A 26,383-nucleotide genomic window follows, 5' to 3' on the forward strand; every position below is an offset into this window, starting at 1 on the left:
TGGTCAGCCTCTTATTTACCTTAACTGGTATTCCAGCCTCAGGCATCTGGGATGTCAAACAATATGCTGCTGATTGTTTAGACAAACACTCCAGGGGTAGGGTTTTTCACTGAATGAGCACTGAGTCAGGTCAAATAAAGACTAGTCCTGTGAATGGGGCTCTTAAAGGGAGTTGCCAGGTAGGTCAAATAGTGACAATTCTCTAGGGATGGGGCTTTTGAGGGCACTCCAAACCCACTCTGCTCCCTCTAGTGGCTGGTAGGCTGCTGGTTTCCAAAGCTACTATAGTTGTGAGACTGCTTATTTTGAAGGCCACTGTGGAGTTGGGGAGAGGTAGATGGAAAAAAAGTAAGTAAAAATGCAACAAAGTTAACCGTTGCTACTGAGATTCAGCTATTTTTCTTGAATAAATATTCCTTAGATTTTTTTAAAAGTTTTATTTTATTTTTAATTGGCAAACAATAACTGTACATATTTGTGGAGTACAATGTAATGTTTCTTCTAGGTTATACAGTTTGTTGGTATATATATAATTGTTCATAGTAGTCTATGTTGTATTCCTGTGGTATCCATTGTAATGTCTCCTCTTTTGTTTCTCTTTTCTTCTTAGTTAGTCTCACTAAGGGTTTGTCAATTCTGTTTAGCTTTTCCAAAAACTGACTTAGTTTTGTTGATCCTTTTTTATTGTTTTTCTAGTTTCTATTTTATTTCTGCTCTGATCTTTATTTTCTTCCTTTTGCTGACTTTAGATTTCATTTGTTTTTCTTTTTCTAGTTCCTACAGATGTAAATTAGGTTTTTTATTTGAGATCTTTCTAATTTTTTGATGTAGGCATTTATTGCTATAAAATTCTCTCTTAGAACTGCTTTTACTGCAGCCCGTAAGTTTTGGTATGTTGTGTTTACCTTTTTATTTGTCTCAAAATATTTTAAAATTTCTCTGACCCAATAGTTATTCAAAAGCATGTTGTTTAACTTTCACATATTTGTTAATTTTTCATGATTCCTCCTGTTATTGATTTCTAGTTTCATACCATTCAGAAAAGATTTTCATCTTCTTTTTTTCTTTCTCTCTTTTTTTTTTTTTTTGGTGGCTGACCAGTACAGGGACTAAACCCTGAACCTTGGTCTTATAGGCACCAATCTTCTTAAATTTGTTAAGACTTGTTTTGTGACCTAACATATGATCTATCCTGAAGAATGTTCTGTGTACACTTGAGGAGAATATGTATTCCCTTGCTGTTGGGTGAAATATACATGTTTTTTAGGCCAATTTAGTGTAAAGTGTAGTTCAAGTCCAATATTTCTTCATTGATTTTCTGTCTGGATGATCTGTCCAATGTTGAAAGTGGGGTATTGAAATCCCCTACTTTTTTTGGTTTGTTTGTTTTTTATTTTAGCTGGCCAGTACAGGGATCTGAACCCATGACCTTGGTGTTATAAGGCTGCACTCTAACCAACTGAGCTAACACCTACTATTATTGTATCACAGTCTATGTCTCCCTTCAGATATCTTAATGTTTGCTTTATATATTTAGATGCCCTGATGTTGGGTCCATATATATTTACAATTGTCATATCCTCTGGATGAATTGTCCCCTTTGCACTATAATGACCTTCTTTGTTTCTTTTTACAGTTTTGACATAAAATCTATTTTGTCTGAAATTAGTATAGATACCCCTGCTCTCTTTTTGTTTCCATTTACATGGAATATCTTTTTTGATCCCTTCACTTTCAGCCTATTAGTTGCCTTTAAGGTGAAGTAACTTTTGTAGGCAACATATAGTTGGGCCTTGTCTTTTTCTCAATTTTTAAATTTTATTCATTTAGAAACTCTATGCCTTTTGATTGGAGATTTGATCCATTTACATTTTTACATTCAAAGTAATTATTGATAGGTAAGGACTTACTAGTGTCATTTTGTTAATTGTTTTCTTGTTATTTGGTAGATTGTTTGTTCCTTTATTCCTCTATTGCTTTCTTTCTTTGTGGTTTAATGGCTTTCTGTAGTGGTATGCTTTGGATATTTTCTTTTTATCTTTTGTGTATCTATTATAGGCTTTCCCTTTGTGGTTACCCTTTCATAAAACATCATATACTTATAATTGGCTATTTTTAAAATCTTTTTTCTTTTTTAAAATTTTAGTTTTGGTAATGGGCCATAATAATCAACCACATTGTATATCGACAAAATAAATTTTTTTTAAAAAATAAATAAATAAAATAAAAATAAAATTTTAATTGACACATTGTAATTTATACATACTTATGGGGTACTATCTGATGTTTTGATACATATATGTTATATAATAATTGGTTTAGGGTAGTTAATATGCCAGTCACATCATATATTTATCATTTCCTTGTGGCAAAATCATTTGAAGGCCTCTCCCCTAGCTATTATGTAATATACAAAATTTAACTGTTAACCATAGTCACCCTACTGTGCAATAAAATATTATGACTGTTTCTCCTATATAATTGAACTTTGCACCTATTGGCCAACTTTTCCCTGTTTTCCCTTTCCCCTCCTGCACCTCCCCAGTCTCTGGTAATCACTGTTCTCTCCGATAACTGGCTATTTTAAGCTGATAACAACTTAACTTTGATTGCATACACAAACTCTACACTTTTGCTTTACATCTTTCCATGTTCTGTGTTTTTGATGTCACAATTTACTTTTTAAAAATAATTTGTGTTCTTAATAAATTATTGTAACTTTCATTGTTTTTAATAGTTTTGCCTTTTAACATTTATACTGGAGATATAATTTATTTACCTACTGCCTTTACAGTATTAGAGTATTTTATTTATTTTTATTTTATTTTATTTTTTGGTGGCTGGCTGGAACAGGAATCCAAACTCATGACCTTGGTGTTATCATCACCACTCTAACCAAGTAGGGTGTCTTACATCTCACAATGTCCTTAGCTTAATCAGTGAGTTTTATATTTTCATATGTTTTCATCTTACTAAGTAGCATCCTTTTTCTTCAGCTCAAAGAACTCCCTTTAGCATTTCTCGTAAGGCAGGTCTAGTGGTGATAAGCTCTTTCAACTCCTGTTTGTCCAAGAAAGTCTTTAGCACCTCTTTATTTTTGAAAGACAGGGTTGCTGGGTATAGTATTCTTGGCTGGTAATTTTTTCTTTCAGGATTTTAGATATGTCATCTCACTACCTTCTAGCCTGCAAGGTTTCTGCTGAAAAATCCCCTAATAATGTTATGGAGATTACCTTGTATGTAACAATTTACTTTTCCCTTGCTGCCTTCAAAACTCTCTGTTTGTCTTTAACTTTTGAAAATTTGATTATAATGTGTCTCAGCGTGGGACTGTTTGGATTCCTCTTTTTTGGTGCCCTTTGGGCTTCCTGGATCTGGATTTCTGATTCCTTACCCAGGCTTTGGGAGTTTTCTGCCAGTTTATTTTTTTGAGTTTGTTTTCTGTCCCTTTCTCTTTCTCTTCTTCTGTATACCGATAATGTGTATGTTGTTATGCTTGATGGTGTCCCATAAGCCTCTTAAACTATCCTCACTCTTTTTCATTCTTTTTTCTTTTTTCTTCTCAAGTTATATAATTTCCAGTGACTGGTCTTTGAATTATTGATTCTTTCTTCTGGTTGATCTAGTGTGCTGTTGAACTTTTTTATTGAATTTTTTAGTTCAACTATGGTATTCTTTAGCTCTATGATTTTTGTTTGATACTTTTTATACTTCCTGTCTCTTTGTTGAGATTCTCAGTTTGTTCTTGCTTCACTCTCTTGACTTCAATGAGCATCTTTAGGACTATTATTTTGAATTCCCTGTAAGGTAAATCATATATAACCACTTCACTTGGGTCAGTTTCTGGAGATTTAGCTTCTTGTTCTTTTATTTGGAATATTATCACCAATCCATTTAGCCAGAAATTTTAAGGTGCCTCTCAAATCTTTGTGTTTGTCCATTCTGCTGTCTTTGTTTTTGGTGGCCCCCTGGAGCTTAGAATGTGGCACATTATGTCAGTACCCTGAGACTGGTAAGGTAGGAGTCAGACTCTCTAGATGTAGCTGGTAAGGTTGGGGTGTTAGATGTGTGTTCCAGTTCCTTCTGTCTTCATGGTGAAGCTGATCATGGGTATTTATCTCCTACTCTCTCTGCACTAAGCCAGGGAGAAGATCTGTGGCAAATGCCTGTACTCACATTCACGCTTCACCCTCTGATCCTGGGGAGATAGCTGCTAGAATTGGGTACATTTTATGTCCATCTTTTTGTTTTCTGTGGTCTTGGGCCACTCAGGAGTGCAAAGCACCATCAACTCCCAGAGCTAGGTAATTACGGAGACATTGCTTTGGGTGGAAGCTATAGGAGTGTGGTACTTAGTGTGTGGCCAGACTCCTTCCAGGAAGAATGAGTAGACCTGTACATATCCCTGGGGTGAGCTGGAGGAAAGGCTCATGAAGTGCTGAGCTCTGGCTTTGGCTGCCAGAGGGCTATTGTTTGTTTGCCCTGAAAGCTTTGATGGAAGTTCATTAGAATCCAGGCCATCAAGTAGCCACTGGAAGTGTGTGCTGTAAGCACCTTCTGGAGAGAAAATGGGAGCTGCATGTGCCCTCCCCTTTTCTGCATTGTTTCAAGGGAGTGTAGCCCCTGAATGTGTTTGTATGCCCAAACCACCTCTCTGTTCTGTGACGTAGGAAGATTCTCATATGCCTAGTCTCTTCTGCTCCCAGAGCTAAAATGTTTAGGACAGAGTACTTTGGGATGTAGCTGTAAAAGTTGGGGCACACAATGTGTGGTATAAACCTTTTCCAGGGAGAAACAGGGAGCTGTGTTTTTAAAGCCCTTTCTCTGCATCGTTCCTGGGGGATGATGCCCCTGGAAGTGCTTATGTGCCTGTATAAAACTGCCACTTTTTTCTGTAGTCTAGATAGACTCACATATACTTAGCCCCCTCTGCTCCTAGAGCTCGGAGATTTAGCATGCAGTCTCTCAGGTGGAAGCCGTGAAAGTTGGGGCACTTGGTGTGTGAACAATCTCCTTCCAGGAGGTACTTATAGACCTGGAGTTATTGCTGGAGTAAGCTAGGGGAGAAAGCTTCAGTGCTGGTTTGCTTCTCAGACTAACTGCAGGTTAATATTTATCTGTCCCTTTAACTCCCCAATGCAAGTTTGTTAGAAGCCAGGCCACCAAGTAGCCACTGAAAGACCTTGTCCCTTCCAGAGAGTGACAGGGGCCTGTGCTGTTTAAGTCCCCTCCCTGCTCTGCTCCCAGGGGATGAAGCCCCTAGAAGTGTTTGAGTACTGGTATACAACTGTCACGTTTTTCCTGTTGTCAAGACAGGCTTGTGTTCGTCTAATCCTCTCCACTTTTAGAGTTGGTGAAATAAGAGCTAAAGCATGGGGAACCTTAGAATTAGGGTGATATATATGTGGTGGTATATCCAAACCCCCCTCTCCACACATAGAAACTGTGCATTGTGGATTTCTTTCCTGATCTTACGGTGCAGTGCCTGGGGCGGGATCTGTGTCCCAGTATTCCTCAGCCTTTCCTACCGGTTCAGTGTGGATGTTTTCTCAGTTGTCCAGCAGGTAGGAGTCTCTCAACTGGTCTCTGACTTCCTCTCAGAGGGAATTGATCTGTGAATAGATGTTAATTAGGGGCCAGCCCGTGGCTCACTCGGGAGAGTGCGGTGCTTGCTGATAACACCAAGGCCACGGGTTCAGATCCCATATAGGGATGGCCGGTTTGCTCACTGGGTGAGCGTGGTGCTGACAACACCAAGTCAAGGGTTAAGATCCCCTTACCGGTCATCTTTTTAAAAAAAAAAAAAAAAAAAAAAAAAAAAAGATGTTTATTAGGTGCATTCGTGGGTGGAGGGAGAGTCAGGAGCTTCCTATTCTGCTGTGTTGCTGACAATATTACTTAGATTTTTGAAATCTTTGGTTAATTTCAAGAGCTCTGGAAAAGTTGATTTTGACAATTTTTGCTAGTGTTCTTATTGCTTTTATGGAGGAATGGATTTTCAAATGTCCTCATCCTGTCCTTCTAGAAGTGCTTCTTCAGATTACTTCTATTTTAAGAAATATAAAGCTTTAAATAATATTGGCTGCTCATAAGAAAAATCATCTCTGAGTATAAAGTCTATTCTGAACATCGAGAAATAAAATTTGGTTTTTGTTTTCTTTGTGTTTTTCTCTGACAGCAAAGTTTTGTCCTTATTCAACCTAAATGTGAACTTTCACTTCTCAAAAACGTTAATTTTTTTTTGTTGTTGTTGCTTTTGTGCTGACACACATCATGCTCCTGGGTCATGATATAACAAAACCACAGGATTCCTTACTTCTAGAGAAGTGGAAATTCTATTGTTGTCAAATACAGTTTTCTTATTAATAATACATCCAAGACCAAGGCCATTTCCTGGCAGCATTTTTTTTTTTTTTCCTGTTGTCCTTCTCCAAGATCAGGCCCTAAATTCAGAATAATAAAACTATCAAGGCATTTTTACACCAAAATCATCATGTACTTTCCAGACAGCTACTAGATTACACCAAAAATTTGCTCCCACACAGCATGGCACTCATAAGTAAAGAATGACGTAAGGGGGGAATGCTAAAAATAATTAAGTATAATTGGCATTCTGTATCTTTTTAAAATTAGTTTATCAGTATTACAAGAGCTTCCCTGTCCATCGTGTCCACAATGTAGAGAAAAATGTCAAAGCAAAAAGAGGGCTCATCCCCTCCAGATGATTTTTATGCAAGGTAAAGGGGTGTGACTGTGATTGTGGACCTTCTTGGATAAAAGTATATTCGTATTCATGTGTAAGTGTTTGCATAATGACTGTCAAATTTATTCCCACAATGATTTTATTCCTTAGTTTAACCTTTAATTATTGGTAGCAATTGTGGTGTATATCTTACAGCATAGACTGAATGGCCCTCAAGATTTGTAAATATATTCACTATCAGTATCATCTACAGAGCTTAGGCAAATAGAGAGGTCAAACGGAATTATCAAAAATTCATCAGTTAAATTGATCGAGAAGACTAATACTCCCTGTCCTCGCCTCCTTCTCCAGGTTCTGATGACATATTCTCCTCAAAGTATCCATCAGCTGAGATATTGTGAAATATAGCAGTCACTAGGAGGTTTGTGCTGGTGTGTCTTACACTCCAATGGAATTTCTCCTCTCTTTCATCTGATATTGGAAATTAATAGATTGGCCAGAACATTTGGTACTGTTGACAATGGTTTCTATTCTCCCCTCTTGTTTGTCTAAAGATTCCTGCCATAATTTACTGACAGCAAACAGACTTGTATATCTGACAACACCATCACAAACTAACACTTGATTGAGTGAACCTATTGGAGCCCTGAGACTCGGAATTTCCAGAAAAATTCCAGCCCCAAAGCAGAAGACTTCTATGGAGAGAGAGATGCTAACCCAAGAACATGGAACAAGAAATAGTTTTAAAGGAATGAGTAAAGTTAATGAAGGAGATATAATTGTGATTATTGTCTTGGTATTTCTGGTAATTGAGTGAGTGTGTGAGAGTAGGAAAAAACATATACTGTCTTTCTTCTCTCTCACCGCAACAAGTAACACAGAAGACCGACTTCTGACTTCTGTGACCAAATGTGTGGGGATCTCCCCACTGGCAGGCAATCCAGCAAGTTCTTAGTGGGCACCAGTGGGTTGTCCTCCAATTCAATTCTGACATTATCTCCCTGGAGATAGTGTCAGATGCCACAGGTTAAGGGCTCAGTCCCTAAGACTGCCCCCCCCACTTCACATGCCAGTCACAAGTCCAGACCTCTGGAACTTCTACCAACCAGCAATAAATCAGGGTTCCTACAACTCCTTTCTTGGGTTCAATTAGTTTGCTTGAGTGGCTCACAGACCTCAGAAAAACACAGACTCACATTTACTGGTTTATTGTAAAGGATGTTACAAATGATACAGATGAAGAAATGCATAGAGCAAGGTATGGGGGAGGGGCAAAGAGATTCCATGCCTTCCCTAGGCATGCTACCCTCCAGGAACCTACATGTACAGTTATCCAGAATCTCCCGAACCCTGTGCTCTTGGGTTTTTATGGAAGTTTCATTACATAGGCATGACTGAAGCACGGACAACCACGTAGAAATGTGACTGGACAAAAAGGGTATGATCTAACACTAACAGACTAGGTGGGGAAACCTAGCGAGGCCTGACCATTAAGGTTTCTCTTGGGGCTAGCCCGTGGCTCACTTGGGAGAGAGCGGTGCTGATAACACCAAGTCAAGGGTTGAGATCCCCTTACCGGTCATCTTTAAAAAAAAAAAAAAGGTTTCTCTTGGCCTGTGTGTGCAGCATTCCTTCCTCCTGGGCATGGAGCAGGATCCCTCCTGAAATGGGGGTCTTATGACCTACAATCAGCTAAGGTAGGTCAGAGAATTTCCTGCCTTGAGGAGAAAAAGGAACAGGTAGAAGAGGGCAGGAGAAGGTCAGAGAGTAGCATGAGCCAGGAACCATGCACAAAAACCAATATATAAATATCATAATGTAATAGTAATGTACTTCATGTCCTTTTTTTTTTCTTTTCTTTTGATTAGTCCTATAATACAGCTCCTTTTCTTTACCCTGGCTCTGGTCTCTAACCCTCTATTTAGCAGACCATACTTGCCAACTGGAATAAACATTCTCTCTCAAAAACAAACAAACAAACAAATTGCTTCATCAATAGGCCACTCTAAAAGTCTCTCCTGGCATTGTCTATATCTACACAAGAATAGACTCTCTCCTTAGGGCCGTCCATGGCTCACTTGGGAGAGCGTGGTGCTGACACCACCAAGTCAAGGGTTAAGATATCCTTACGGGTCATCTTTAAAAAAAAAAAAAAAAAAAGAATAGACTCTCTCCTTGATTGCCAGCCATTTCCAACCAATCTCTTAAAAGTTTACGATGGAATAGTTTGTCTTAGATGATAGATTTTTACGGAGCCTGATGTTTAAGTTCCTTAGAATACTGTCTTTCCCTCATGAGCACACCCACAAAAATTCAGAATCATATAAAATTTCCTATATGCCACAGGAGAGTATCCTATGGGCCATGTTATTTGTTTGTTTTGCATACCATAAAATTTACCTTTCTCAAGTTTGCATTGATTTTGCTAACTGGTACAACTCTTAGCAAATGAGTTTTAAGACATTTTCATCCCCTCAATAATTTTTATCCCTCCTTCCTCAACCCCAGGCAACCGCTAATCTACTTTCTGTCTCTATAAGTTTTCCATTCCTGGACATTTCATGTAAATGGAATAGTATGAAGCCTCTTGTGTCTGGCTTGTTTCATTTAACATAATATTTTTGAGGCTCATCCATGACGTAGCATATGTCAGTAGTTTCTTTTTACTGCTGAATACTGTTCCATTGTAGGGATTTACCACAGTTCGTCTGTCCATTCACCACTTGATGAAAATTTAGGTTATTTCCAGTTTGGGGCTATTATGAATAATGCTGCTATGAAAAATCATATGCAAGTCTTGCTGCAATGCATATTTTCTTTTTTCTTTCCTTTTTTTTAAAAAAAAAAGATGACTGGTAAGGGGATCTTACCCCTTGACTTGGTGTGGTCAGCACCACGCTCTCCTAAGTGAGCCACAGGCTGACCCTTTTTTTTTTTTTTTTAAAGATGACCAGTAAGGGGATCTTAACCCTTGGCTTGCTGTTGTCAGCACCACACTCAGCCAGTGAGCTAACTGGCCATCCCTATATAGGGATCTGAACCCGCGGCCTTGGTGTTATCAGCACCACACTCTCCCGAGTGAGCCATGGGCCGGCCCCTTATATTTTCATTTTTCTTGAGTATATTCTTAGAAGTGGAATCAATGGGTTAAATGGTAGTTTACATTTAACTTTTTGAGAAACTGCCACACTGTTTTCCAGAGTGCTGCCATTTTACATTCCCACCAGCAATGTATGAGGGTTCCAATTTCTCAACATCCTTGCCAATGTTTGTTATTGCCTGTCTTATTTATTATAGCCATTCTAGCGGATATGAAATGGTATGTCATTGTGGTTTTAATTTGCATTTTCCTAATGATTAATGATGTTGAACATCTTTTCACATATTTAATAGCCATTTGTATATCTTCTTTGATGAAATGTCTGCCCATTTCTTTTGCCCATTATTTGATCAGATTGTCTTCTTATTATTGAGTTGTAAGTGTTCTTTGTAGAAGTACTGGCTAGATGGAGTCTCCATCAGCCTGGGTTCCTAAGAAGCAGAATACCCCTGACAACCCATATTATACACTGCAGCTTGAGGAAGAAATAAATGTTAGTTGTATCAAACCACTGAGCTATTAGGGCTATCACTGTAACAGAAGCTAGCTTATTACAACTGCTACAAACTATACTTAATGTACAGGACACACATTTATTCATTCCATAAGCGGAAAGAGCTTGTTCTCAAGAGCCAGATTGCCTGGGGTGGAATCCCAGCTATTATGCAGGGGGTGGCGTTGGCCATGTTCCTTAATGTATGTGTCTGTAAAATGCAGGCAATAGTATCTATACCATTGGAATAAATATAAATAATTTAGGGTAGTGCCTGGCAGATAGTGCTTTACTGGAGGTATTAACTGTTAGTAGGGGATGGCTCTTGCTGGGCCCCTTATCCTCCCACAGCCATCCATCCAGAACATGTTGGGCACCCCCATTCCCATCTCTTCTATTGGAGAGCTGAGTGCAGTGCAGAGCAGTTGACCCTGGGAGGCTTGAGTCCAATTTAAATGGTAAAATCCTGGGCTTGTCTCTAGATTAGAGCTATGGTGAAAAATGAAATTGAGAGCTAGGAATGTTTCCTAGGTTAGAAGAATAGTTAAGTACAGGTTGAGCGTCCCTAATACAAAAATCTGAAATGCTCCAAAATATGAAATTTTTTAGCGCCAACATGACACTCAAAGGAAATGTGCATTGGAGCATACTGGATTTTGGATTTTCAGATTAGGGATGTTTAGCTGGTATATATTCTGCAAATATTTCAAAATCTGAAAAAAAAATCTGAAATCTGAAACACTTCTGGTCCCAAGCATTTCAGAAAAAGGATACTCAAGCTGTATCTGGCTAGTTCATAGCAAGTGTCAGAGCTGGGAACAGACCAAGTTTAACTGGCTTTGACCAATGGGAATTGAATCAAAACTGTCACATTCCCATCCACATCCAAATAATTTACAAGACACATATGGAGTGTCTAGTTTATTTAAACTGGCTGTCAGAGGTCCCACCAAGGAGCAGAAACTGAATATCTGGGAGCTGTGTGGCTGAACAGGGTAGGGATGTGCAGGTATCAAAAGGTAAAAGGAGCTCAGCTGAGCAGCCAGAGTAGTGTTAGGGCCAGGCTAAGCAGGAGAGGCCAGGCCCTATGCAGCCCAGTCCCACTCATGGTTGCAGCATAGAACCTCGCCACCTCCTCGTTGGGGTTGCCCTGGGTTGGGTCAAACCACATCTGGATGCAGCGGCCACTCCCTCTGCTGTAGTTGCTGACCTTGTAGGAGTGAGTCCAGATTTCATTGCACAGAACAGCAGGTGTGGGGAAGTAGAAATGGAAGGGTTGGCAGGCAGCTCCCACTGGGCACTGGTTATACCCTGTAGGGAGGATGGAGACCTTTAGCCAGAGATAGGCCAAGAACTATCTCTGGTTCTGCCAGCCCTACAACCCCAAATCTTCACATACCCGTCCCACACCCCCAAAACCTCCACCTCCAAATCCCTCCCTCCTTGCCCCACTCTAGCCCTCACCTGAGGTCCAGTTCCAGCCCTTGTGCCAATTGCTCTTGCAGGTGTAGGAGGTGCGACAATCCTCCCACCAGTCCTGACAGTCCTCTTTGCACAGAGGCACATTCAGGATCCTCTCTTTGCGCCAGCTCTGGTCCACCTGGGAGATTTTGGTAGAGAAGAAGGGCTCAAACTCAAGATTCTCAACAGCACAGCACTGAATACAATGAGTTGGAGACATAGCCTGCAGAAATGTCTGGAAAACTCAGCTCCTCTGCTAGATTGAGGGTGCCAATCTAGCCAGAAGGGCACTCATACCTGCTGGATCCAGGGCCCCAAATTGGGGGAGCACTCATAGAGGCAGGTATCCTGGATGAAGTGCTGTTTGCACACAGGTGCCATCTCTCTACAGTGGTCCCAGTTGAATCTGTACAGGTAGGAAATATCCTTATGGGCTTCCTGGCTGGTGTTGGTGGAGCAGCAGGCATTCTTCCTCCAGGGCCTGCACTGGACGGGGGAAGACACAGTACTAAGTCCACAGCCAGCACAGCCACGATATCCCACATGCAGCCTCTCTCCTAAGTTAGTTGATTCCCCAACCCAGTCAAAGTCATCCAGGGAAATACTTACTATTGAGGCCCTCTTTGGGGGAAGGGGCTCTCAGTATCTGTGAGCCTAGGAGGGAGGTGCAGTCATTACAAAATTCATTAATTCAAATCTTTATTGAGCCCCTACTTTTCTAGGAACTGGGGATGCAATGATGAACACTTGTCACATGATAATTGCTTTGGAAAAAATAAATAAATAAATAAAGCAGGGGAGAGGTATGGGGACTTGCAGTGTTATGAGGTGATCAGATTAAGCCTCATTAAGAAGGTAACAAAGACCTTGAGTTGAGGAAGCAAGTTAAATTGTAACCCAGAATAGCTCAACACTCAATACATACTTATCAAATGAATGAAAACCCATGGCCTAGAATTTAGGATGAAGCAAAATATTAAAATGTGCACTTTTTGGGCCGGCCCGTGGCTCACTCGGTAGAGTGCCGTGCTGATAACACCAAGGCCACGGGTTCGGATCCTATATAGGGATGGCCGGTTTGCTCACTGGCTGAGCGTGGTGCTGACAACACCAAGCCAAGGGTTGAGATCCCCTTACCGGTCATCTTTTAAAAAAAAAAAAAAATGTGCACTTTTTAAAAAATAAAGGCTGAATAAGTTAGAATCAAGGTTGCTCAAGGTATCCAGTTTATACCACCACTTGTCTATCCACACTTGGCTGCTGCGGCTCAATGCTTCAAAACAAGTACAAATGGGACTGTGATCATTAGCTGCTAATGGAGTCAAAATGAATATTTACATATTGAAATGCAGATTACAAATTACTTTCCTTTTGCTTTTCTTTACAGTTATGGCATCGTTTTGATTTTTAAAAATGTTTAGCTAGGCTCAGGATATTAAAGGGGTCGTGGCAAAATAATTGTTATAAGGAAACAGTTCCAACCGGGTCAAGAGCCACAGCCCAGATGTTGATTAAATGCATGAATCATGATCCTTCACACCCAGCCTCATGGCTGGGAGAGACCCACTTTTCTTGAGCTGTTTAGGGCTGGCACAAAAGAAGCCACTATGTGTAGAGTGCAATTTCTCCTCTCAGATCTTTAGAGGAGGCATTTCCAGCCTAAACCGTGAAATCAAAATCAACCTCCCGGATGGATCTCTCCAACTTCATTTCCCAGGCTCTTCTCTGGGCCTGCTTCCTTGTTTGTGTTATGTGGAAGCCCAACCACCAGGAAGGTGAGCTGTTGGCATTATACTGCCAACATTTGATACACAGTGCATGTCAAGCAATCGCCCATGTTAGCGCAAGCCGAGGCTCTCCTCCATGGAGCAGGGTTTGACACGTGTCTCTCCTGACTTCCTCCTCCTGAGTTAGCCCTCTGCACCCAGATCACCCCTCAGCCCACCTGCTTATGCAACTTGTCCTCAGGGCCTGGATTTTCCTTGTGATGCTTGGCGTCCATGCAGACATTTAGAACTTCAGTCCTGGCCCGTGAAGTCCTGGGCTGGGCCCCCACTAGGGTGACCACCCACACTAGCAGGAGCAGCAGCCGTGTACTCATCAGCCAGGCCATGTCAGTCCCTGAAGGAAGAGCTGTAGTCAGTGGCACCAAGGAGTGCAGAGGTGGGGCCTCAAGATTTGGCACATTCCTGGGGGGGTGGAGCCTCCACTGAAGCCTGGGGCAGGTCATGCCCTGTGACCATCCCCCCTCCCTTTTCTCACACTCAGTGAAAGGTGAAATTGGACACCACTCCTTGGGGAAAGTCTCTCTCCAGGTGGTCACATGGATCTAGTGATGCAACTAAGGGATGGCACTTGGGCAAAACGCAGAAATAGCCAGGAGTTTGCTGTGGATCCACAATTCCTTACTCAACATCCTTGGAGCAAATATTTCACAGTTCAAAAATTTTTGGATTTTACAAAAGGTAATACAAACTAAGGTAATATGATATACTTGCATCCAACAATCAAACACATATTCTGTGCTGAAATAGTTACACTAGTGGGATAAATAAAAACTAAATATAACCTTACAATAATTTTCAGGTCAGATTTTGACACCAAATGACTTTGTGTAAAAGTTTACAAAATGTCTTAGTTTTGGAGCTGCAGATAAGCTGCAGATCTCTTAAAAAAAAAAAAAAAAAAGACTTGGTTTCAGCCCCTACCAGCTTTATCACTTGGGCTAGTCCAGTAGGTCTCCAGGCCAACTCAGCCCAGCAGGGCTTGGGTAGGCCTGGAATTGAATTCCCACCCAACTCTCCTCCCTGATCCACAATCCATTATTCTGTTATCTATTCCAGTATTCATTCTTTCTCTCATTTACTAATTCATTCCTTCCAGGACCTAATCATGCCTCTGTTGACCTACTCACTCACTAATCTTGAGCACCTGGCCAGGGAAATCTGTACTATCAGTGATTCTTCCGATTAGCCTCCTGGGGGGGAAACCAAGCCTACCAGCTTAGCACACAGGATTCCAGTTCAGTCTGTCCAGGACCTGAGCCTTCACTCCACTTCTTGTTTGGCCTTAGGGGAAAATAGATGTAAACTATTTTGAAAGTTTCCTCATCTGAGGACTGAATGTGAGGAAAAAGTAACAAATGATAGCCCATTTAATATATGTGGAATCCGCTGAGCACAGACTGAGAGGCATGCCTCAAGTTACTCAGCAGGGACCACCCAAGTCTGACTCCGGACTGATGACAGAAAATGGCATCGGTTCAGTCTAAGCTTTCAAAACAGAGCTGAGAAGCCATCTTACTAGGCAACATCTGACCAAAATAAGCCAGCAGAAATGTAAATCAACATATTTGCCTTGGGACCTTGGGCTTATGACTTGGTTGGGACATCCTGTTCCCAGAATAATGATATGTCACAAAAATTTACTGTTTGCTTTTGTTAGTTAAAACTTGCTATGTTCATGATGCTAGATAAAAGCTGCATACTGAGAGAACATCAGTGTTAAACCTTTGATTTGTTTCACTGCTATGTAACCATTTATTGATGCGATTTTTTTTCTCTTTTGGTGGCTAGCCGGTAAGAGATCCATGAAGCAATTTTCTGACAAAGGGACAGCCCACACTTGCTCCTTTCCCTCCTCCACTACATAAGCTCAGTGATTTTTACAGACCTTTGGGAAACACATCCAGCTCTGTTTGGTTGTGCTTCCCGGGTCGATCCTCAAACTTGGCTCGTAATAAAAGATTTTCTCTCCAGCCCTTGGTTTCGGACAACAAGTCCCTCAAGTCCAGGCCAGAGCTCCTTCAGCTTTTGCTGGGGTAACCTTACCTCATGAAGGATCTCATGGAAGCAGCAAATACACAGTGCTGGGGTAAGGGCTGAGAAAGTAGTCTCTCTTACTGTGACCGCTTTCTGGAGCCAGATCTCTCTTCCTCTCCTTGTGACTTATATCATTCTGCAAGTCCCCTACCCTCTAGTCTCATCTTTAGATCTTGGTCCAGCTGTGACACTTACCAGCACCAACCAGCACCCCCACCCCCAACCCTGGAGCCCCAGAGTAGAAGAGCTGAGAACTCGGTGCTGGGCTGAAGAGCAAAAGCCCTGGGTTCTGGCTTTTAAGGATGGACACTAACTCGTAGTTTGGGCAGGCCACACTCCGGTCTGGGCCTCAGTCTCCACTTCTGGATTCTCTGGGCTTCAGGCAAACAGAGAGCCCTCCCAGTTCAGCACACCCTTTAGTGCATGCTGGGAATACCATAGGGTGTGAGGCCTCTGGTGGGGGTTGGAGAATGGCATACCTGGGAGAGGAAGCAGCTCTTGGTCTGGCTCAGGCTTCTGCTCTGCTTTGCTCTGCACTCCTCCTTGCCTTATTCCAGGAAACAGTTGCGGTTTAGTGGCCTAGGAGACGGCAGCAGGCAGCAGGAATGAAGCCCAGTAGTGAAACCTGGGATCGGCGGAAGGCCACTCAGGCACTCAGCAGTTAATTTTTGTACCTGAGCACCAGCCAGGCCTCTGTTGGGGGGGGGAGAGTGGGAGGGGGGGGTTAATAGTGCTGGCCTAAGGCCAGTCCCCAAGCTCCACTTACCCCGCTTTCTCCCAGAAGCTCAGGTCCAATAAAAATCTTGCAGTCTGAGCTGCCAGAATCCTTCAGTATAATCTCATCCATTTCTAACAATCCTGTCCTGTTACACAGATGAGGAGAATGAGACCCCAAGAACCAGGGCAGAGCCAATTTCAGAGCAAGGGCTAAAACACAGGCTTCCAACCTCCCAGCCAGCTGTAGAAAAAAAGGATCTCTTATTTCCCCAACTTATGGAGCCACCAACTCCTCCAACCTCATCAGCCCACATGTCACTCACCTCCAGCCATAAAATCTCAGATGTTCTAAATCTTTTGATCGGAGCCTCAGTTGTTTGAAGGTCCACACTCCCTTCCTACTTGTCATTCACTCCCCCACCCACTCAGGTATCCTTTCTTTTTTTAAAAAAAAAAAAAAGATGACCGGTAAGGGGATCTTAACCCTTGACTTGGTGTTGTCAGCACCACGCTCAGCCAGTGAGCTAACCAGCCATCCCTATATAGGATCCAAATCCACGGCCTTGGTGTTGTCAGCACCACACTCTCCCGAGTGAGCCAAGGGCTGGCCCTTCAGGTATCCTTTCTACAGCATCTAAGAGTCTGGGCTAATTAGACTTCTCCCCCCATCCCCACCCCAGCCAAGGACAGAGCCTTCCTTTTTTAACTCTCTGAACCCATGGCAGTACGACTGGCAGGAGAAGGAGGAACAGATTTGAGCAGGAAGAAACACAGAGCTCTGTTTTGTTGAGGTGCCTGTGTGTAGCCCAGGGGGAGGTGGTTTAGAGGCCAAAGCTCAGTGGAAGGGTCCAGGTTGGACACAGATGTGGGAGCCATCAGCCTATGAATAGCAGTTTAGGGAAAATTGGGACCCAATACCCTGGGGAATGCCACAGGTCTGGACTCGAGGGGTAGAGGGGACATGAAGCCAGAGGAGGCAGTTGGACCTCTGGAGGAAAATTAACCAAGTGGGAAGGCCCTCAAGGGCCTGCAAAGAGACATACCCCAGGAAACCCAGTGCGGATCCTGCCTTCCCTCTCCCTACCCGGATCCTGTGACAACCTGGGAGGATTGAGTCCTCTGAAGACCTCAGCAGGTAGAGGGCCTCGGAAGCCCTCAGCCCACCCTCCTTCTTTATAAGCCCAGCTTAGCCTGCTGATTGGAGAAGGGTGGGCCAGGTGTCTCTAGCAGTGAGGAGGGGATCTCTTCTCGACAGAGCTTCTGCCCCCTCATCCTCTGCCCCTGCTGATTATTAACTGGACTCTATGGCCCCTGCACTGCAAGAGTGAAATTTGCCCCTTGAGCCAGGTCCTGGGCCTGGAGGGCTTCAGAATAAGTGACCAGCAGATGGAGGGTTGAGTTGGGGGTCAAATTCAGTTCCTCGAATGTCACTGCCCCTTGTTGAGCCTCAGTGCCCTGTTCTGGATGATGAGGTGCTATGTACATCTGGAACCTGGGCACTAGGGCCATTTGGCCAGCAGAGAGGGACAGAGTCAGGCAGCTACCTTGGAGCTAGTCCAGAGAGTATCTGCCTTGGCTGGAAGCTTAATACCAGCAAGGTTAACCATTGGCATTCCTTCAGGCCCCAACCTGAAGGCTGCCCTGCGACCAGGCAAAAATAACAGGAAGGTGTTTGACCCGCAAGGGTGGGATTCTGGACTTCAGGAAGCAGAAGGGGGCCTGGGAGTGGGGGAGGAGAGAAACCTGAGCTCTCCCAAGTGCCAGCCCTTTGCACACGCTCTCACCTCACCGTCTGCACAGCTGCGGAAACTGCAGCTCTGAGTCTGATGCCACGCCTGGCTTTTTTCATGTAGCAGCTGCAGGAGAGAAGCTCTCTGAGGGGGCCTCAGGGCACCATCCTAAGGATTGCAGATCCAGTGTGTCTTTTTTCTTTTTCTCTGAAAGATGACTGGTAAGGGGATCTTAACCCTTGATTTGGTGTTGTCAGCACCACGCTCACCCAGTGAGCTAACCAGCCATCCCTATATGGGATCTGAACCCGTGACCTTGGTATTATCAGCACCGCACTCTCCCGAGTGATCCACGGGCCGGCCCCCAGTGTGTCTTTTTTGGCCTCATCTTATGCCCACACCTCCTCATAACTTCTATCTCAGCCACCTAGGAATTCTGCTTGCACTTCTGTCACTTCCAAACCTTTGCACTTGCTGAGACCTCTCCATGGAATGCCACTCCCCCTGCCGCTTTCTGCTTGGCAAACATTACTCCTCTGGAAGCCTTCCCTGACCTCTTCTGTGGGCTTCCACAGAACACCACATTCTGTGCTTCCCTCTATCAAAGCCTCATTTCATTGTTCTAAGAGTTAGTTATTGGTTCACAGGTCTGTCTGTAGCTACCAGACCTTTCAAGGGACTCCATTCCCTTCCCGTTGCTGAGACCAGCGTGGGCCAGCAGGCTGCGTGCTCCAAAAGCATTTGTTGACTGACGGAATGAGTGCATGGATGGCTTAACCTATTGAGCACCTTCCCTGTGCCAGGCACTGACCCAAGCCCTGGGGATCTGGCACAAAATGACATAGACACAAGCCCCTGCTTTCAGGTGTGTATGTTTTGTCAGGGAAAAACCAGACAATAAACACAGTAGATAGACATCTGTTCAAGGGGACTAGAGGGATGTAATAGGAAAGCATCTGGATGGCTTCTTCGGGTTGGGTGGTCAGAAGTCGTTTTAGGGGGGCATTGTAGGTTGAGATCTAAGTATCCACAAGGAGCCAGCGTGCAGAGGATGAATGGAGAACATTCCAGGCATTTAGGGAATTGCTGGAGCAAAGTGGGAAGTGTGAATGGAGCTCATTTATGGGGGTGGAGAGAGAGAATATTGACATGAGGTCTAACAGGATGGGCAGGGCCATCTATGCCACTGAAGTTTGGTTTTTACAGCAGATACCATGGGTAAGCATTGAAGGGTTGGTGAAGGGGCTCTCACATAATAAGTCATTTTTAGGTTTTGTTTTTACTTTTTAAAAAATGTCCATAAAGGGCCGGCCTGTGGCTCACTCGCGAGAGTGTGGTGCTGATAACACCAAGGCCACGGGTTCGGATCCCATATAGGGATGGCCGGTTGCTCACTGGCTGAGCGTGGTGCTGACAACACCAAGTCAAGGGTTAAGATCCCCTTACCGGTCATCTTTAAAAAAATAAATAAATAAAAATAAATAAATAAATATAAATAAATATAAATAAATAAGTAAGTAAGTAAGTAAGTAAGTAAATAAGTAAGTAAGTAAATAAGTAAATAAGTAAATAAATAAATAAATTAATTAATTAATAATAATAAATAAATAAATTAATTAATTAATTAATAATGTCCATAAAAACTTGTGGGTGAAAGTGTGCTGACGAAAAGGATATCTATAGTTGTCAAAGTTTCTTCCTACAGCATGCTTACTAATCACGAAGGATAAAAGAGTGGTGGAAAAACCTGGCAGACTCTCAACCAAAATATCAAAGTTAACATCACCAGGAATAGGAAAACCCTACACCATGTGCCTCCCATTATGATGTATGAAGTACATGGTGTTGCTTTGGGGTATTCATGCCAAAAGTGAATAACCTCCATCTAATCACTAGGAAATAGATAAACCCAAATGGAGGGATACTCTACAAAATAACTGGCTTGTGTACCAGCCAGCCGCCAAACAACAACGACAACAAAATAACTGGCCTGTGCTTTTCAGAAACATCAAGGTCATAAAAGAACCCCATTCCCTCATATATTCATCAGGAGAGAACTGAATTCAATGTGATGTTTACATAGAATGGAGTATTACCGTCAATTAAAAAGAATGAACTAGATCTCAATAGATCAATACGCAAAGATCTCAGAAACAACATTCTCTTAAGAGACATGGCGAATGAAAACTACACTGAGATGCCCTTTTCCCACCTATCAGATGAGCAGAAAACCAAAGTTTGGTACCGTACTGTGTAGTCAAAGCTGTGGCGAAATAGCCACTCATACTTTGCTGGTGGGGGGGCCCCTTGACACAGTTGTAATGATCAAAATGATATGTACTCCTGACCCGGCAATCCTGTTCTGGAAGTCAAGTATAACATTTTTCTATGTACAAGACTGTTCAATGCAGTATTATTTGTCATTTTAAAAAAAGGGAAACAAGGCAGGTGTTCATCCTTGTGATCCCCCCACCAATACTTCCACCTCAGCCCACATCTAGTAAGGTAAGGGGAAAGAAATATCCTTCCCCACCAGGAGCCCAATAACTCATCCACCATCTCTGCCCACCTTCCCTCTACCATTTCCCTTTTCCCTTTGTGATGCGCTTGGCATGAGGGGGAAGTTCAGCACGGGGGTAAGAACCCCAGACTAAGGGATCAGATGCTTGGATTCTAACTCAATTTCCACCCCCTACTTTCCACTGAACTTCAGCCTACTTTCAGCCCCATTTGGGGCCTCTCGATAGGAACGATAGGCGATGTGTCCCCCCAACCCATTCATCCCCAAATCATTTACAAGACACAAAACACACATGGATCTGTCTTTTAGAACAGGCTGCTAGAGGAACCCCAGGGACCCTTCTTGGATCAGGAACCAGAGACCAGGGCCCCAGTCCCATGGGGTGTGGCCCCAGCATTCATGGCCGCAGCACAGAACTTCACCACTTTCTCGTTGGGGTTGCCCTGGGCTGGGTCAAACCACATCTGGATGCAGCGGCCGCTCCCTCAGCTGTAGTTGCTGACCTTGTAGGAGTGATTCCAGAGGCCCTCACAAAGGGAGGGAGGTGTGGGAAAGTAGGACTCAAATGTGCAGCAGACAATCCCGGCTGAGCACTTGTTAATCCCTGGGGAGAACACAGAACTCTTAGCTTCTGGGCCAGACTGCACCTCTCCCAACCCCAAACCACCACTCCTCACCCCCAGGCCCTCACCTGAGGTCCAGTTTCAGCCCTTTTGCCAATTGCTCGTGCAGGTGTAGGAGGTGCAACAATCCTCCCACCAGTTCTGACAGTCCTCTTTGCACGGGGCACATTCATGATCCGCTCTTTGTGCCAACTCTGGTTCACTTGGGTGGCTTAGGAGGGAGGACTCTTGTCAGCCAAGTATCTCAGCAGCCACTGCCTCAAAGGGGACCGGGGCTGGGGGAGGGGGCAGTGGCTTCACTACCCTCAGACCAGAATCCTGAAACCAAGTTCTCCCTGAAAATGGCTTGCAGGCTTTGCCCTCTGCTGAGGTTTATGTTTGTGGGGACAACACTCATATCTACTTGATCCAGGGCCCCAGGTTGGGTGAGCACTCATAGAAACAGTTGTCCTGGATGAAGTGGCGCTTGCAGGCAGGCTCCATCTTGCCACAGTGTTCCCAGTTAAAGTTCTACAGGGAGAAGGTATCCTTGTGCAGCTCCTGGCTGGTGCTGGCCAAGCAGCAGGCATTCTTCCTCCAGGGACTGCTCTGAGTGGGGAAGACACAGGCTAAGCCCCTCCCCCACCAGAGCCATCTCCTTCATAGTTTGGCTCCTCTGCCCCAGGTAGGTCATCTAGAGGAACACTAGCTGGGAAGGGCCCATGAGGAGCCCCCGTCTGGGGGCAGAGGCAATTACAATGTTAGCTTTTAACATATAGTAATACACAGGATGTGAGAGATGGGGGAGCCACTGTCTGGGAGAGTAATTATTATTTGTACAGCTCTTAATCATTTTAAAAGTTATTTCACATTATTCCAGTTATTTATATTATCCATTTTGCAACCAGCCAATATGAACTGAGTGCTTATTTATATATCAGGCACTTACTAGGTGCTAGAAATACCACAGTGAACAAAACAGATAAATTCTCTGCCCTCAGGAAGCTTATGGTTTTAGTCAGGGGTGGGGGGAAGACAAAGAACATTCTAGGCATAGAAAACAGTAGGTGCAAAGTCCCTGAGGCCTTTGTACTTTATTCTCTCAACCACCCAGTAAAAATCATTACCCCAGTTTTTAGAGAGTTTAAGTAAGCCACACCTCCGGTAAATAGTAGGGTTAAGATTTTAGCTCAGGAGATGGGGGAGAGGAACCTGGCCCCACGTTTGTGGGGGGTAGGGTGGAGGTCAAGGGCCTGGTCTGGCTCTCCCAAGGCTGGGGAACTCCAGGCTAGAAGACTCCAGGTGGATCCTGAAAGCAGCAGAGGAACAGAGAACCTGAGCACAGCCCGAATGTGGACCTGACTAGAATGGAGGAGGCAATCCTAGAAAGCAAAATTCAAGGCAAGTAAGACAGGTGGAGGTGGTGGAGGTTTCTGTTTAAGCTAGAACTCAGAAGAGCTGTGTGGGCTCTGGCGGGTTAGCTCAATTGGTTAGAGCACAGCCTCTGGATCCCCATCCAGACAGCCGCAAAAAAAATAAAAATAAAAGAGAGCTGAGTGATCAGGGGCCATTGCTTAAAATCTCTGAGATGAACTCTCACACCTAGGGTCAAGTGAGCAGGGAGATGTGAGCTGTCTGGGCACCCAAGAGAAACCGGAAGGAAAGCTGTCAGGGGTGGGAGGGTGAGGGGGGCAAGATCTCCCCTCTCCAACCCCCTGCCTCATGCCACGTGCCTCCAGGCCTCCCTGACTTTGCAAATGCTTTTCTTGATGCACCAACTCTCGGTTGCCCTGCATGACCCATGCACATCATGCTTGAGCTGCCAGCCAGGGTCAGTGGTTCCTGCCTCCAAAAGAGGTAGATAGAATGAAAAGCACTCCCTGGCCTAGAGGAGGGGCTGCATAAAAATGGCCACTCTCATATAGCCCGTGTCACTCAGAATTGTAATCATCTGTCTCTTAAAGGTCTACAGCTGCACCATTTCTTGGCAACAAGGAAGTGTTCCACAGGGCTCCTAAAAGCAAATGAAGTGGTGGGTATAGAGTTTCAGTTTTAGGAAGATGAAAAAATTCTGGAGATGGACGGTGGTGATGGTACAATTAGAAATGGTTAGAATGGTAACTTTTATGTTATGTATATTTAACACAATTTTTTAAAAAAGCAAATGAAATGTTGGAATGACTCAGATGTCATGGGGCTCCTGGACGTCTCTCTCTTCATTACAAGCCCCTGGAGTCTGTCCATGCCACACTCTCCCCCTGGGAACACTGCCAGCCCTCTAGCAATGTGCAGCCTTTGGAGACCAGAAGGAATGAAATACTGGCATCTCTCCTGAGCCTGGAGATCAAATTCAAAGTCAGATTCCACCAGCTCCCTCAGTGGCCTAATCTATGAAATGGGGCGGTGGCTTCACCTCCCCTTCTTTGTGGACAGCAACATCCTTGGCTCTGACCACACTAGACTTTCCACTGCTCGTGCTGGCACCTTCCAACCTATGTACATACTATCTTCTGCCAGGCTGCCCTTTCCTGCTTTGTCTTCCTGGAAAACTCTCACTCGTTATCCAAGTATTATCAAGGCCAAGGTCAATGGCCAGTTTACTGGGAAGTCTTCCCAACATATCTGATTTGTCACTGTCTCTTCAGTATCTAATGGGGGTGGGGATTTGGCCTGTTTGTGCATGTTTGCTGCATCTTGACCACGAGGGGCCTGTTTCCTTTTCTACCTTGCCACTGAGCTCTGTGGGCTGGCACACAAGTAAGGCTGGGAAAGGTACACCAATCCCTCTCCTCAATTCCCACATGTACCTGTGCCTTCTCTGGGCCTATTTCCTCATTTTTATTAGTAGAGACCACCACTCGCCTTCCAAGTAGGCCTGTTGGACATATTCACTGACAAGATAGAAGGAAAGCTCTTGGCTCATAATGGGTACTATATATATGGTCCCACCATTATTGTAGATTTGGTAGCCTCCCAGGGGAAGGTCCTCCAGGATCATCTCAACCACCCTCCTGCCCCCATCTCCCCCCCACAGCTGATCTTTCCATTCCCTTAATTTCTTCCCTGTCAGGATCAGCCCTCTCCCCCAACCCAATTCCCCTCCCATCCTGGCCATGCAACTTGTCCTCGGGGCCTGGCTCTACCTTGTGGTGCTTGGCGTCCATGCAGACATTGAGCAGGTCTGTCCTGGCTCATGGAGTCCTGGGCTGGGCACCCCAAGCAGCAGTGACCAAAGCCAGAAGCAGCAGCCGTTTCATCTGCCAGGCCATGTCCATCTATTTCTGCCATAGAACCACAGCCAGAGGTGGACAAGTCCTGAGGGAGGCTAGGTTTCCTGTCCCCCTTCCAAGTCCAGATCCTCTGCCCTCCTCATCCTGCATACCCCACAGGGCAGCTGAGGCAAGGAATGACAACCATGGAGAGATGAGAGGGAGCCTTTCCTGGACCTAGAGGCAGGAACCCCCTCCACCTGCTTACCACCCCAACAGCACAAGTCCAGGCTCTAACACCAGCTTGCTCTGTGATCTGGGAGGGAACCACTGCCCCTTTAGACTTGTCCTCCTTGGTTTTGTCAGTGTATTATGCAAGTCCTTGCATAAGGAGGAACCACAGGGTGTGGCCCACTGATGGGGGTTGGGAAGTGAGCCCCAAGCTTCTGTTTTTTCAGCCCAGGGCAGCTGAGGTTTAGGCCCCAGGAGACTGGCAGTGGATAGACAGGGATGCTGAACCAGGTCCAGTGAAGACCACTGAGCCACCAGCAATTGTTCGTGGCCCCGGACCAGGTGCCATGGGAGGCAAGATGGTGAAAGCAATCACACCTTAATAACCCCCCACCCACATCCCACAGTGAAGTCTTGGGAAGTTACCCAGGCAGAGTCAGGCTTAGAGCTAGGAGAAGGCCAACAGGTAAGCGACAAATGGAAGGAGGGAACTGAGCAAGAGCAGTAGGTACAGTAGAGGAAAAGCCAGCGGAGGAACTGACCTCCTAGGAGACCTGAGGGCAAACCCGCCTTGCCTCCCATTTCTTATCCCCACGTTTCCTTCTGTCCTGTCCCAGAGCCTGACCTCCATCCTCAGCCCACCTGGGAAAGTAGGGTGTCTCTCCCACCTCCCCACCCACTTCATAACCCCATCCTGCCTGCTAGGTTGGACTCTGCCATGGAAGATGGGCAAGGCTTTGTCTAAGAAACAGCTCAACTGTCTTTCAGTAAGAAGCCAGTTAAATAGAGTATGGTGCATCTACCCAATGGGATTTAACATGCTAAAAAAGAGTGAGAAAAATTGAGAAAAAAAATTGAGAAACCTCTTGATGCACAAATATGGAAAAATCTCCAAGTACATTGCTAAGTGAAAGAAGAAAGATGCAGAAGAGTGTCAATAGAATGCTATCCTCTGGGTCAAAAAAGAGGCATTAGAATATATGTGTTTGCCTATGAAAATTCTGGGAGAGTATAAAAAGAAATGAATAAGGTGGTCACTTGGGGGAGGAGTACAAGATTAGAGATGACACGTTTCTCTGTAATCCTTTCTATGCTGTTTTGATTTTTAGACATGTAAATATATACCTTATTTAAATATAATACATAGGTAGGTATGTATATGTACATAAATATACAAAATGTTGAGTGAAAAAAGATACAGAATTATTCATCTGATTTGATACTATTTATGTAAATTTCAATAATAAAAGAATGTAGAAAACAATGCTACCTATCAGTTATGGATACTATACATGCGTTTGTAAAAGTATAAATGTGAAGCCACCAATAGTCCTAGTTCCCTGGATACACTTCCAGCAAATTTCTATTCATTTGTACCATATATATCCCATTTTTGTGCAATGGTAGCATACTGTTCTCCACGTTGCTTTTCTGGGGATAATTTCACTATACATTTACACTTTTGACAAAAAACAAAAGCCCAATGGACCCAAGTTCTATACTTGCACATTTGAGTATTACTGTCACTTCTGATAACTTTAAAGTTACTTCTTTATGCCTTGTAGGGCCTAAACTTAATTAAAATGTTTTCTGTGGCAACAACTCTTTCACTGGATGTTATAAAAATAAGTTAAGAAAGAAAAGTTTACTTTTTCAAGTTAAACGTGCTTGATCCTTAGTCTTTATTTCTCAAACCTTATTACAAACAGTAAAATTGCTACTAACCTAGCAAGATGAATGGAACTGCTCCTGTTTTTGCTTATGTACTGAGTATTGATGTTTTCCCATTATGATA

General features: G+C 43.9%; 1 protein-coding gene and 1 pseudogene across 1 annotated transcript; both read right to left on the reverse strand.

Moving 5' to 3' along the window:
- Positions 1–11,326: 11,326 nt before the first annotated feature.
- On the reverse strand, positions 11,327–13,870 carry LOC134375753 (folate receptor alpha). Its single transcript, XM_063094440.1, has 4 exons — positions 13,703–13,870; positions 12,055–12,243; positions 11,761–11,896; positions 11,327–11,607 (listed from the first exon to the last, which is right to left on the reverse strand). Exons 1-4 carry the CDS (start codon positions 13,868–13,870, stop codon positions 11,327–11,329), a joined length of 774 nt encoding a protein of 257 aa, XP_062950510.1.
- Positions 13,871–20,893: 7,023 nt separating this feature from the next.
- LOC134376284 (folate receptor gamma-like) lies at positions 20,894–24,423 on the reverse strand (annotated as a pseudogene).
- Between the last annotated feature and the right edge of the window lie 1,960 nt (positions 24,424–26,383).

Source organism: Cynocephalus volans, chromosome 4 (genome assembly GCF_027409185.1).
Source record: "Cynocephalus volans isolate mCynVol1 chromosome 4, mCynVol1.pri, whole genome shotgun sequence".
In the NCBI taxonomy this organism is placed as follows: domain Eukaryota; kingdom Metazoa; phylum Chordata; class Mammalia; order Dermoptera; family Cynocephalidae; genus Cynocephalus; species Cynocephalus volans.

Bases quoted from the DNA above. Each gene is read 5' to 3' on its own strand.
- LOC134375753 (XM_063094440.1), bottom strand. From the start codon at position 13,870: ATGGCCTGGCTGATGAGTACACGGCTGCTGCTCCTGCTAGTGTGGGTG. The intron at 12,244-13,702 runs GTGGGCTGAGGG...TCCCCCGTCCAG, and splicing joins AGGACAAGTTGCATAAGCAG to TGCAGGCCCTGGAGGAAGAA. The intron at 11,897-12,054 runs GTATGAGTGCCC...AAAATCTCCCAG, and splicing joins TGGGGCCCTGGATCCAGCAG to GTGGACCAGAGCTGGCGCAA.